The sequence below is a fragment of the Protopterus annectens genome, chromosome 1.part2 (genome assembly GCF_019279795.1).
Source record: "Protopterus annectens isolate FY-2018-M chromosome 1.part2, PAN1.0, whole genome shotgun sequence".
NCBI lineage: Eukaryota > Metazoa > Chordata > Ceratodontiformes > Protopteridae > Protopterus > Protopterus annectens.
The window spans coordinates 1115338340-1115352279 of record NC_056727.1 but is presented as its reverse complement, the minus strand read 5'-3'; the positions used below and the strand labels follow the sequence as shown (position 1 = coordinate 1115352279).

General features: G+C 40.8%; 1 protein-coding gene across 1 annotated transcript in view; it reads left to right on the top strand.

Moving 5' to 3' along the window:
• LOC122792256 (fatty acid-binding protein, heart-like) overlaps positions 1-13940 on the top strand; it is a 177878-nt gene that overhangs the window by 82479 nt on the left and 81459 nt on the right. Inside the window, exon 2 of the mRNA XM_044060006.1 lies at positions 9176-9348. Within this exon, the coding sequence (XP_043915941.1) occupies positions 9176-9348 (173 nt within the window). The remainder of the gene's footprint in view (positions 1-9175; positions 9349-13940) is intronic.

Here is a 13940-nt window from a genome sequence, read left to right as displayed (position 1 = left end):
GGCTACATCTTGTCGTGCAAATGGTGGAAGAGTAATCCAGAGGCATAAAATCTGTATTGTGCATCATGGCATTCATCCATGCTGAGCCTCGGGAAGCTTTAGTGTACAGCAGTCACACATATTACCATGTTAGCAAACAGCAGGAGCTATCCATACCTGCTCAACAGATGTCACTGCCAATTTTATAGCTAGTATACATGATATTACCCATCTGCAACTTTCACACTGTAAATAGGTCCAATAGCACCAACCATACTGTCTCTTCCATAACCAGGACAACGCTGACTACTACTACTGTGTGGAAAGAGGGACCATATGGGAGTAAGCAGAAGTGTCACTCACAAGTGGAATTAAGAGACATGTGGACTGCCATCCCTGTGAGCATGAAGGCATGTGCAGCACTAACCAACCTTGCTGCAGGGACCTTTTAGCATCCCAATGGGGACCTGCTATGACTTTGCCAGGAATCAGCCTAACAGAACCTACACCACTTCCTTAACATGGTGCTGCAGCATGAGGAAGAGCATATATCGATAGGACCAATTATGTGGGAATTTTACAACATATCTCATTTCCTTGAGGTCCTGGGAGCCACTGATTCTACCCACACTACAATCAAGGCTACACCTGCTCCATAGGGAGCCTGGCATATCAAGAAGAAGGACTTCCATTCCGTCACATGCCAGATGGTGTGCATTGCACAGGGTATGTTACAGTTCTGGTAAATTACCACACAGTTCCCATAATTCCTACATCTTGTACATGTGTGACTGCTACCAATATTTCATATGGGGTAACTTCCCACAGGGTCATCTAGTTGGTATGTTCACACATTGAATATAATTATATATATATATATATATAGATATATTTTATATATATATATATATATATATATATATATATATATATATATATATATAAATTCTCTCTCTGTAGATATATATATATATATATATATATATATATATATATATATGGATCTACCTTACAAGCTCGACAGTTCACAAGATCGTCATTTAGAATGACGAGACCACAAGAACGAAACCGCAAAAACACGAAAGTTCACATGCCCGACAAACCACAATTCCGACAGTTAACAAAACAAAAAGTTCGCTGTTCCACACAACACAAGCACACCAACAACCTAAAAACCTACACTACACCTTACACACAACTATCTATGCACTAACCTTAACCCAAACCCTAACCCTAAGGTCCATCACTATCGCACACTTACCTTACCCGCACCCTAACCCTAATTCACTTAATCTGCCCCTAACCCTCAAGTCCCTCACTATCGCACACTTACCTTACCCACACCCTAACCCACTTAATCCGCCCCTAACCCTCAAGTCCCTCACTATCGCACACTTAACTTACCCGCACCCTAACCCTAAATCCCTCACTATCACACACTTACCTTACCCACACCCTAACCCTAAGTCCCTCACTATTGCACACTCACCTTACCCGCACCCTAACCCTAAAGCCCTCACTCTCACATACTTACCGAGTCGCGCTCACACGTTTCCCATGTCGGTGTTTTCACTGTCAGCACTACAAGTTGTCGGTTATCTGTTCTGTCGGACTTGTGGTCTCGTCGTTCTAAATGTCGATCTTGTGAAGTGTCGAGCTTGTAAGGTAGATCCATATATATATATATATATATATATATATATATATATATATATATATATATAGATATACAGATAGATATATTTATATGGTTTGCTATCAAAATGTGGAAAATTAAAACAATTAAATGTCGGAAATGCTAACCATGGAATCGCCACTTGAAAATTGGAAGTTCCAATGTCGAAAGTCCGTGTTACTGGTAATGTTTTTGCAGGGGATCAAGCCCCCCTGCGCCCCCATGTTGTTGTTGTTGTGTCTTTCGGCTTTTCCCAGTTAGGGGTCGCCACAGCAGAACTCCAGTCTGCTAATGATTGGCAGTAGATTTTTACGTGCCGAGTTGCTGTCCCTGACGCACAACCTTCAACGAAGGTACGCCCATTCACGCATGTCTCCATACAGAAGACGCTCTAGCTGAGAATCGAACAGGACAATGTCTTACTGTGAGGCGACAACACTACCGCAGCACCACCACTGCAGACCTTCTGCATATATATATATTCCAACTCCTAGATCACACTACAGTAAGGAAAAGGGCAACATTTCCGATCCCCACTGTAGTGCAATTTGTTATCAGAACATCGATCCCACATTAGCGAATGCTCATAACCATTTGCTAATGAGGATTTGAACATTTCCGGATTGGCATTACGGAAACTGGAAAACACACATTTGGCCATCCTAGTTTTACCTAAGTGCCATTCCTCATTTTGATAGTAACAGTGTTGCATGCGATACTGAATATGCATTAGAACCATGGATGATGACACCATTCAAAAACCCTAGACCTTGACTGAGATGGGTTACAAAATGCCACATTTTGTGATGTGGAATTTTATCACATATGTCTTTGGACATCTAATGGGATGATTCTAGTGCTTGGCTACATCAGCACATAGCAGTATGCATCTGAGGCTTACAGTCAAATATTCATGGAGTGTACCCTATTATATAATATGATAGTACAGAAGAAGATACAACATCAGGGGGACATTATAATATTGCCTGAGACTTGTTGCAACACTGGAGGAGCAGATGGGTGCAGATTTATATGAGGAATTACCTGCATTAGCACCATGTGCAAGACAGAGGTTGTTGTACTAGTGAAGAGGTGATGCCTGACCCACAGCTATGGGCCATGATAGAGACAACACAAAATAAAGCTAATGCATGTATTACTGAACTCAGGTTATGCAGTACAGTCCATTTACTGGCTACACTGTGTATCAAGCATTACCTAACCCACATAGCCAGGTGGTGTGCAAGGCACAGGGTATGTGATGTAATTCTGGTGACTTAACAGAAAGTTCCTATAATTCCTATATCTTGTACGCGTGTGACTGCTACCAACATTTCATATGGGGTAACTTCTCATGGTGGGCAGTCATCATCATTTGCACAAGTGACATAGGGAAGAGTGACAGACAGCAATGCTATCATTTGGTAAAGGGTCATGAAAAGTGGCTGTGGTAGACACTCACATGGGTGGCATGTTGGGCAGAGACAGAGAATAAATCTAGCAGAGGCAGGGTGGAGCTGTTATGTTGTGAACTTTGGTCATGTGTAATGTGGTGTCATACAATTTGTGGCTTGACGTGATTTACAGAAAGGATTCGGTAGATCTTCTGGAGCATATGGGAGTACCCTATTGTGATGTCCCTTACTGGAGCCAATAGATGTATGGCACTCATGACTCAGACAATGGCCAGTGGGAGAAGTGTTGCTCAACTGGTCAACAGATGTATTTACAGTGTAGAACAGTGAGACCAGGAGTGAGTAGGCTGGTGAAGCATCTCAGGGCTGAAGTCTGAGTAGCATCATCAGCCACAACTATGAGACTGGACACACACAGGTGTGCTGGCCACCATGGCTAGAGGTGGCAGTGAATCTCCAGAAGGTCAGCAGTGAATGGTCAGCTGTGGCTCATCCCACTCTCATCCAGACCTTCATGTCCATTTGGGCTGGTGAGACATCCCAGATGTGGAATCTGAGAAGTGTTCTTAACTATGACTGAAAACGGACAGGTGTACTGGCCACTGTGGCCACTGTTGAAAGTGATACAGTCTCCACAACTATTTGTCATCTGTGCAAGGTCAACTGTAGACTATCCTGATACACTCATGGCCATGGTCAGCAAGGCATACAGAGGCAGAATGGAGGGCATGTACACTCTGCCTTTTGGGTACACGTATGGATACCATGTTGGCTGCCACGGATTTTGGTAGCAATGTTTCCTTCCTATCCCTGTATGCCATGTCACTGTAAAGGCACTGCAGATCATTCTGCAGGCTATGCAGGCATTGCATGCCATCATGTGAGCTATGCACCAAACTCAGCAACTCTATCACATTATTTGCAGCAGCTGTCTGTGCCTAGATCACTGACCTGCACATTTAGTGATAGATATAAGGTGTTGTACCCATGATGGGAAAAGCCTTGGAGTCAAGGCAGCAAGAGTCCTATTTTCCAACTGTATATCATTCTTCTAAGTCTTAAACATTCCATGTTCCATAAAGTTCCACATTGAAAGAGGCTATCATCAAATGAATTCATAAACAGAACATTTGTAAGTATGAATTAACAGATTTTAACAATGCTGCAAGCTTCCTAGTTAAAGTTTTAGTAAATGTTCCACATTTTGCCTTTTTTTACATTATGAGAGGTAGTGTTCCTAATCCTGGAGACAGAAGGTTGAGATAAGGGATGACATTCCACAGACCCTGACAATTACAGACTCATAAGTCTGATCAGCTTCGTATTCAAAGCCATAGAAAGACTTATTATCATGGAACTAAACAATCAGGACATAGGGAACTGCAAAACACTGGATCTGTCAAAGTTGGATTTGGTAAAGGCGGGTTATGCTTACTCAGACTGGCAGATTTTTTTGCAAAGGGTCACCAAAGCAACGGCTGAAGGCAAAATGATATGTACAGCATACCTCGACCTGGCCAAAGCTTTTAACACAATTACTCACTCAGGAATAGTAGAAAAGCTTAATAAACTGTGAATAAACCCGAGTCACATGCTGGATTGCCAAATGTTTCACAGATAGGATGCAAATAATAAAAACAGGGGAAGTTACCTCCATAAACAAACCAGTCACCTGTGGAGTCCCCCAGGGTTCTGTGTTGGGACCTCTCTAGTTTGGCATCTACTTTTCTGAAGTAAAAGCCAATACCAATGGGCTCTGGCTGACTAAGTTTGCAAATGACTGTAACCTAGGAGCAGTCACTGAATCCCCAAATGACTTAGCCGTCCTGCAGGAAGGTTTGTCCCAAATAAATAACTAGTGCCAAAATCATGAACGGAAACTAAATTCCAAAAAATGCATTATTGTATCCTTTGGGAAGTCACTTACCCTGGGAATTAACTCATATGCCCTAAGAGATGACACATTTGTTTTGGATTTGGGAATTTATGTGGAGAGTGATCTAACTTTTGATCAGCATGTGTCCATTGCTGTAAGAAAGTTCTTCTATATTGCACAGCTTATAAACAAATGGATTGTGTCTAGATCTAGAGATTATATTGTCTCCCTTTACTCAGTCTTTATTAGGCAAATCATTGAATATATAATTCCCCCTTTGGCATGTATCTGTCCAGACACATGCAACAACTGGAATGACCACAGAGATACCTTACTAATAGGATACATGTCCTAAATAACATGTTTTATATGGACCGACTCAAAGCTCTGTTACAACAGTAGGTGTCCTACAGACTGCTAAGATGTGACCTGTGTCTGGCATACAAGGCATCCTCTGACCCATTACTGATGGATTTACTGCATGTCAGCAAGTCAAAGTGCATTAGAAATACTCGGTCTAGGGATCTAAACCGCTTTTGCAACATCAATATAATGGTTTGGAGGGACAGGTATGTCACGCAGAGGATACCACTACTGTGGAACAGACTCCCCATCCACATAAAACAAATTTCAATTATGTCCATATTCAAGCACAACTTAGATCTATGGATGAGAAACAAAAAATATACCCCAAGACTTCCCCCTGTACTAATGGACAGATGCAGCTCCTAAATGCTTTATCCAATGCATGGGTCCCCTCAAATTATCTATGTTATAATCCCTGTTACTCTCATCAGGGGTAATATATAATTATCAACCATGGGATAGGTAAGGCCAATTTATACCTAAATGGGATAGGTAACTTTGAGCACAAAAAGAGAATCTGCCTAGGCTTAAAATGACCCTCAAGGGCAGTTAGGTTCATAGCTAACTACTAGGCTGTGAAAGCAACTATGAGTGCCACTGACATCACTCTCCCCTACAATATGTGGCTATAATGTGGTGGTGAATCCTCTGTGCCCTGGGTGGAGCTCATGATTACAGGATGTCCAACATTAAGCACTGGTGAAGCCAGAAGTCCAGCATACCCATCCATCATCACATTTTATGTGGGAGATTTGTGTGAGCCTTCCAACTTTAGGACTGCTGACAGTTCCACTGTATCACACACTGTGCCATGTGCATGTTGCCATAACAGACAGCCAAAGGTGATCTACTGACAACAGACATGTGCCTTCCTCCCATGCTATACCCTGTACTAATGGCATCTGTAAAAACAAAGATAACATACCTGTCGCAGCAGTGGAACATATGCCTCAAAATCCCCAACATATGGCACATATACTGAGACATGACACAGTCTACAAAAACGTACAGCTACGTATATATCTTCTGGTACAAAATGTTGTAGTTGCAGCATGGATGTACATGAGGAAGAGATATGCAAAAGGGTTTTTTGGTGAACGTGACTCCTCCACATGCAAGTCACTGTACAAAATGAAAATTTACCTGCATCGTGGTACATCCCCTGTGGACACCTGGGCAGTCATTCCTAGACAATCCCCAAAGTACAAACCACTGCTAGATATGAGGGTCTGCTCACCCTTTCCAGTGAGGAATTCCAGGAACACTTCCACTTCTGTGAATCATTTCTGTGTAGGTGTTTGACCTCCTGTGGATATTTCCCGAGAAATGTCCCATGCTTTGGTCTTGGCATGCTGTATTATATCAGTCACGCTTCATTGCGTCTGTACTATGGTCCTATTTACCCCCCTCAACATTGATATTATGCACAACTCCCTGACACACGTGGTCCCAGAATGCCTTTTCTGAATTCCTGTTGTCCAGGATGCACATGTCGTATGTGTGCAGAACCTGCAGTAACACCTCAGTCTCTTGGTTAGTAAGTTTTTCAAAGCATTGCCTTTCTCATGGGCCTATGGGAAGAGTATATTGTTGTGAACTGCGCATCAGTCAGAATATGTGCACAAGACTCTCCTTGGCTAACACATATGTACATGCAATGGCCCTCCTCCTACGATTTGGTATATATCCACTATCACGCTCTGACCATTCCCCCTTGTCCTTTATCAACAGCAGCAACAGACATTTCCTCACAGGCAGCAGTCCTGTATCACCGCAGTGCTGGCCTGTTTCCATGTGTATATCCTGTTCCTACACCACTCCTCTGTATTCACAGCCTTGCCATCATCCATGCTCAGGATACATTGTGTCCTCTCTCACATTAGTAAGTATAAGCCATTGTGTGCCCTCCGCATTTGAACATGTAATTTCCATGCCCTTATGTTTAGCTGATTTCTATCCCTGTTGCTGATAGCCACAATGTGTGCTCAGTAGAGTCCAGTGGTACATTACCAGGGGTCTTGTCTTTTTTCAACAAGAAGGCATCACTGGTCAATTACAAGAGTGACACAACAGTAGAGACCAGGTGTCAAGCCAAAATTCAGTTGCCAACATAAGTGTGCAACAGCCAGGTGTATGCTACAGTACGTATAATACAGAGTGCACATTTTTTTGGAATACATTATTTTATACAATGGAATATGATGAAATTTGCATTTTAAGCATCCCATGCTTGCCATTATTTTATTTTTACTAAATTATAGATTTTATTCAATTACCACTTTGTTTTCATACTGAGAAGCTATGCTGTCCATAAACATGTGCTAGCTTGGGATGGGAGGAGACTACACTCTGTAGAGGGATACATGTACTTTGGGCAGGTGGTTGGCATAATGGTTAAAATGTTTACCTTACAGACACAAGGTGCAGAGTTTGATTCTCACATGAGGTAAATGGCTAGGCTTAATGGCCCACAAGGGCAGTTAGCCTAGTACTAATCTATGAGCCTATGCTACATTCTGGAAAATGATGTACAATTCCAAAAAGCCTGGCTGTGCCTCTGCAGTACATGCATAGTGATGTTAGAGCAGTGGGTTTAGGATTACCATAGGAAAAAAAACAGAGTAATCTGCTAAATGACAGCCCTGTTGCCAAACTCTTAGCCCCTCTTTTTGGTGCATACCTGTGCTGGGATAATGAGAAAAAAACAAATGACTCCATCATGAAAATGAAGGTATTAGATAGTCACAGTGCTGAGGGAAGAAAAAAGAGGCATCTATTGGAAGCACAGAAGTTTCATGCAAAATTTTATTTAAAAAGAAATTATAAATGTGGTGTTGTAAAATTGCCCTCCAGGTTTTGATCTGCCCAGGCTAGTAGTGCTATGATAGGCATAGTCCTTTTAAACAATTGCAGGGACCCACCAATGCTTCCATGATGCTTTCCCTGGTTTTAATACACTAAGCTTGTGCTAAGTGTGAAGTGGATTGTAGTTTAGCTGAAGGTCAGCCTTATGAGTACTGGATGCACACAGGCTCAGTGCAATCCCAAGTATAAACCATGACTGGTTCACACTATTCCATTCATAAAGTAAAGAGTTTCTAGAAAGAATGAGAATACAGATTCAATCAGTAGTAGTAGCAGTGCCAGTTTTACTTTTGGTGTTGAAATGAAAGCAGCAAAATACAACTACAACTTAAACTGGGATTGTGTTGTCTTATTTTAGCAGTGCTGTTTTAAATCTCTCATAGTTCTACTCACATCATTATTTTTAAGTACATAAAGTGTCACCCCAGATCAAGCTTTTGATCTCTGATGTGTCAGACTCCAACTTGGCATATCTGTTAACTGTCCCTGATTTTGCAGAACATCCCTGATTTTGCCTCATATGTTTGCCCTGTCTCTCATAAAATGTTTGATTTTCAGGAAAATCACTGATGAATGCAGCTCCTTGTTCCCCTCCCCCAATTTGCATTGGATATCAGAAACACTTCTATTTAATACTTTTCCAGGGTTCCCTGAGATAATGAGCGCCAGACTCTCTTTATAAGGAGTGTACTTCAAAGGGCATATACTTTATATGTTGTATCATTCCGCATTTTACCCACATACTATGCGCAGTACGGGAATTTTATTTATCAAACATAATTGAAGTTGTGTGTGTGTGTGTTTATTTCCTGTAATAATCATTTTAAGTTATGCTGTTAATTTTACATACTGCTACTTTTTACTGGTACAATCTCACTTAAAAAACAGGGAAATAGAACCTATTTCACTGATTTTCATTCAGCTGCAAAAGGGAATTCTAAAAGTGATTTTTAACTACAGGATGTAAGGAGGAGTTTAACATCATTTTGATTTTCACAGGTGTGGGCTTTGCTACCAGACAGATAGCCAGCGTACTCAAACCCACCACTATCATTACTGTCGATGGCAAAAGAGTCACAATAAAAACACAAAGCACTTTCAAGAACACAGAGCAGACTTTCACACTTGATGAGGAGTTTGATGAGAAAACGGCTGATGACAGAAACGTCAAGGTAAGTGGGAGTGAACCTTCTACATTTATAAAGCCTGCTGTCTCCTCTTATCTACATGGTATACTGTTTATGCTCCATTTGCCTATTAGATGATGACTTGTTCCCTCTCGTTATGTTCATTGTGTTTCATCAAAAGTGACTGCTGTGTTCTTCCCCTAATATGACATCCTGCTAAAATGCCATGGTGCCATTCATGTTCTGCCATGCTAGTTCATGAGGGGAAGCTGACATACACACCTTGTCTCCTTCTTAGCTAACTCTCACCAGTTAAGGCAGCAGGCTAAGATAATAATAGTACTGGGACTAATAAAGAAAGTGACCTATCAGAGGCCCACATCCAGCTTAGTTTCCATTTTCCCAGTTTACATGATGATATATATAGTAAGATGTGACCTACCATCTATGAAGTCCACACAAGTCTTGCGGCTAAATTGTATATAGTTTCACATCAGCTACCCGTTCCCCCATCCATTTTATCCACATTCCAACTAACACCGACTCGTGGTGAACTTCACTATACCTTTACCTTTGGCACTGTGTTGCAGAGACCCAGCAATCTTATCAGAAGCACTATGTTTTACAGTAACCTTGAAACATCCTCCTCCCGGCTGTAGCCCATGTCATTTTCACACTGCTTTGTACTATCTCACCTTTGTAACTGCCACCTGATGGATTACTAAATTTTTTCTGTTTCAGTATACATGCAGTGGTCAGAGTTTTTTGCACATACCTTAGTCCCCACATCCTACACCATGTTGGTAATTTTCTGTGTTATGCTTTTTATCGAACATTAATGTGTCTCACTTTAGGAATAAACCTGACAGAAATTAACATAGTACTCAAGATGTGGCACTCTTGGTGTCTTGTGGAATAAAAAGATTACTTCAGTTTCTCTTTGGTACATTCTCCACACAGTGCACCAAAGCATCCCATTGTCCATCACTAGTGCCCTTTTACACCTTAATGCATGGTTCATCATAGGTGATTACAAGCCCCAGATACTGTCTCCCATCTCCATTCCTAAGTTCTCCCCTCCTTGCATGTAGGGTTTCTTTAGATATTCAGCCAGAATGCAGTTTTACATTAAATCCCTGCAGCCATTTACCTAATCATCCTCCAAGCCATACTAAGTACAGATGGCAGCTGGTCTATCCATCTCTGACTACTGCAATAAACTTGTTATCCTCAATGAGCAGGTTGATACTGCTGTTCAAAGCCAGTGCAATATGTGACATAAGCTGATTAGGACAAGTCCTAGCACTGAAGATAGTGTTCTCTAGACATGTCTCTTTTTTATTATAGTCTTTTTACCTGTGTGTCTGATGACTATTAAGTCTCCCCTGTCTTACCTGAGCTCATAGCATGCTTCCATACCAGCTGATCTCAGAGTAGATATGAGAGCTGTCCAGAGGGACCATCATCCAAGCAGTCATGGTGGTGGTTTGTGCCCTTGCTGGCATCGTAGAAACTCTAGATGAGGGATGTGTGACCCACATCACTATGCCTTCCTTGTGAGAGTGTATAATTCTTTGCACCCATGAAAAAGTCTACCACATTCACAGCTGGATGTGTTGAACTCCTGCATCACAGTTGCTGTGTGATTCACTGCTTCTCCTCTGACCGGATTGTGATATCTCATAACCCTGATTTCCACCTGCCCATAGTCATGCCTAATCTTCCCACACAAGCACCAGCATGTGCCCATCCTCTTGACTGCTGCCGTCTAAATTGGGTCAGTCAGACAGTTTTCTATTCACCTCACCATGTTTTGGCTCTTTACCCCCATAGTGATATTCATTTGCTGATTGGGTTCATGTATTGATCTCGTTAGATCAAGCTCACAGACAGTCCAGAGGGTAACAGACATATAAAGTAACACCTTTAACATTTACAGCAATACTTAAGTTATAATGCTTTAATAGATACAAACCAGTAATTTTGCAGCTGCTTTATATTACAGGATCATCAGGATTATTCACTAGTCTCTCCTTAATGTTGATGTTGACAGAGGAATATCTCAATAGTCTAAATAAATGCTATATAGGATGTACTTCAGACAGAAGATGATATACTTAATGCAAGTTACAAAAGCATTTTGACTGCTTTTGTACTTTACAGCTGCAGATGTGGCCATAAGACTACTTTCAAGTATTAAAGAGATAAAGTGTCATATTCAAAACCTCATTAAGTAGCTCAGTATAAGCTTTCATTGAGCTGCCTAACTAATTCTGAATCATAAATTAGATTAATAATGGGGGCTCCAATTAGTCTTCCCAATTATTTAATTAGAGAATGCAATGAGGCTTATTAATTTAAATAGTGACTATCAAGACTATCACTGGACTCTGAACTTCCCAACAACCTGGCAGATGTGTGGGGTGTAGCCAGGTGTGCAGCTCAAAACTTATCCACTATTAATTTATTAAAATAAAAATGCAGACATTAACCACTGTGGAGTAGATGCCCATAACTGCTACTGCTACACAATAGATTTTCTCGTCTTGCATTTTGTGTAGGATTTAGATATGGTGCATCACATTCCTCAGACCTAAAGGATGACTAGCAGATACGAGTCAGCATTGCCCTGCTGCAAACATTATAAACTGCATATAAAGAGAATTTTGGTTATCAACAAAAATGATTTTCCTTAGTTACAGTCTGAGAATTCTGAATAAACACCTTAAGAATTGCAAAGCAATCTTTTAATCCTACTCTTAGCTGCAACATTCCCTTGCAGGTAAGTGGAATGTTTTCTGCAACAAGCTCAATGCCATGTTATAGTGAATATCTTAAAGTGTTTTGCCATCCTAGAATTTTTGGCAATAAATGAGTGTAAAAGGAAAAAACTTCAAAGACCAATGCACGTTAGGTTCAAGCAAGGCACCCTTTATTACTTGCAGCAAGGAGACAAAGCATGTAGGCACAAGGTTTGTTTGAATTACTGGTGATTAGTATGTTATTCTTATACAGTTCTCTTCCTGTCACACAGAAAATGTTACTATTCTATTGCTGACGTAGTTAGACACAGCTTTCTGTATGTTGTACAAAAGTGTTACTAGCCTTATTGCTGACTAAGTTAGATTATCTGTTGTTTTACAAAGCATTTTGAGAAAAACAACCTGGCCTTGGGTTTATTTTAGCCCATCTTAACTTTTAAATTCTTCAGTTGTACTGTTCTAATACATGTGTTACATTTTGTCTAGATTCAAGGTACATTTCTAGCTTTGGTACAAGTAATGCTGACTATGGTTTAAACTTTCAAGCATCTATTGTTTTCTTTATCAAAGCTTCTAGCAGCTGCATACTTTCTCATAGCATAAGCAGAAATGAATATGTCTTTGTTAGTTTCAAGGTTTCATGACTTTAGCAGAAATGAAATGTCTCTTGTTAAGTTTCTAATGTCTGTGCAGATTTATGCAGTGTGAACAGAATAAATGTATTAACCCTTGAATGCACTAAGCATGCATATTAGTGCTATATATTTTTCTAACATTTCCCCCCTTTTAATACTTTTATTCTACTTTCAAGATAAGCATAAACAGTTTTTTCTTCCCCTAACCTCTTCCTGCTCAGGATTTGCAGTTAAGAGAGTCATTCAGTTTAAGCTCATGAAAGCATTTTTAGCTTTTCAGTAATTCCTCAAGTTCAGCACCTTGGTATAAGGTTTCTGAAACTGAAATGTCTGTAAAATTTTTAATCAGTCTTTTTATGCAGGGGATGGAGCAGCACACACATACCACCAGTAGGATTATTCCTACACAGATGGCAATCAGAATGTTCATCAGGATGCTGCCCCAATCCCCAAACAATTTCTGGAAAAAGTCCATCAATGGATTTGGTCCTGGTTTGGTCATGGCTGACACCTGCTGAATTACCTCAAGATGGTTTGTCTATCTCGTGTTTGTGGTCAGGAATATACAAACAGCACTCCTCCTGGATTAAAGCGCACGTACCTCCTCTCGCCACTAGGGTGAAGTCAAGAGCCATGCGATTTTGAAGCACCACTGTTCTCATGGCAGTCAGTTCATCAGTCACCAATTCTAGGGCAGAAAAGGTTGCATTGGTCATTATTTCGAGAAGCTTAGACAATTTTCTCAGTTCCCAGATTGATTTCATTGCTCCATATGCTGGCAATACGCTTGCCCACGATATAACAGTATCACTCAAGTCCATGTGTGACAGTCCGTTGCCCACAGCATGATGGTTTTTCCAGCGCACATTGATTTGCCCCACTGTATTGACAGGCTTCTTGATTTCTCGAACATTCCGAATTTTCCCTTGAGGTAAAACTGCTGTGTGTCGTATGGCCGGAACCAGGTACCCCAAAAAATAACTGCCAGACCAATTCTCAGGTAGCCATTTATATGCTTTTCTACCACATGCAAAGTAACAATCTTCTACTTTAGTAGTAACTTTACTATACCCTGGCTCTGCATGGAACATTTTTCTGTCGATTATGGACAGTTGTTTATAGAGGTCAGTGTTATGTTTCACTTCACCAATTGTCCTATGCATCAGTTCAACAAATGAATCATAGGTCGTGTTGCAATAGGATCCAATGTTATCAGGTTTAGTGTAGCATCTATAGGGAA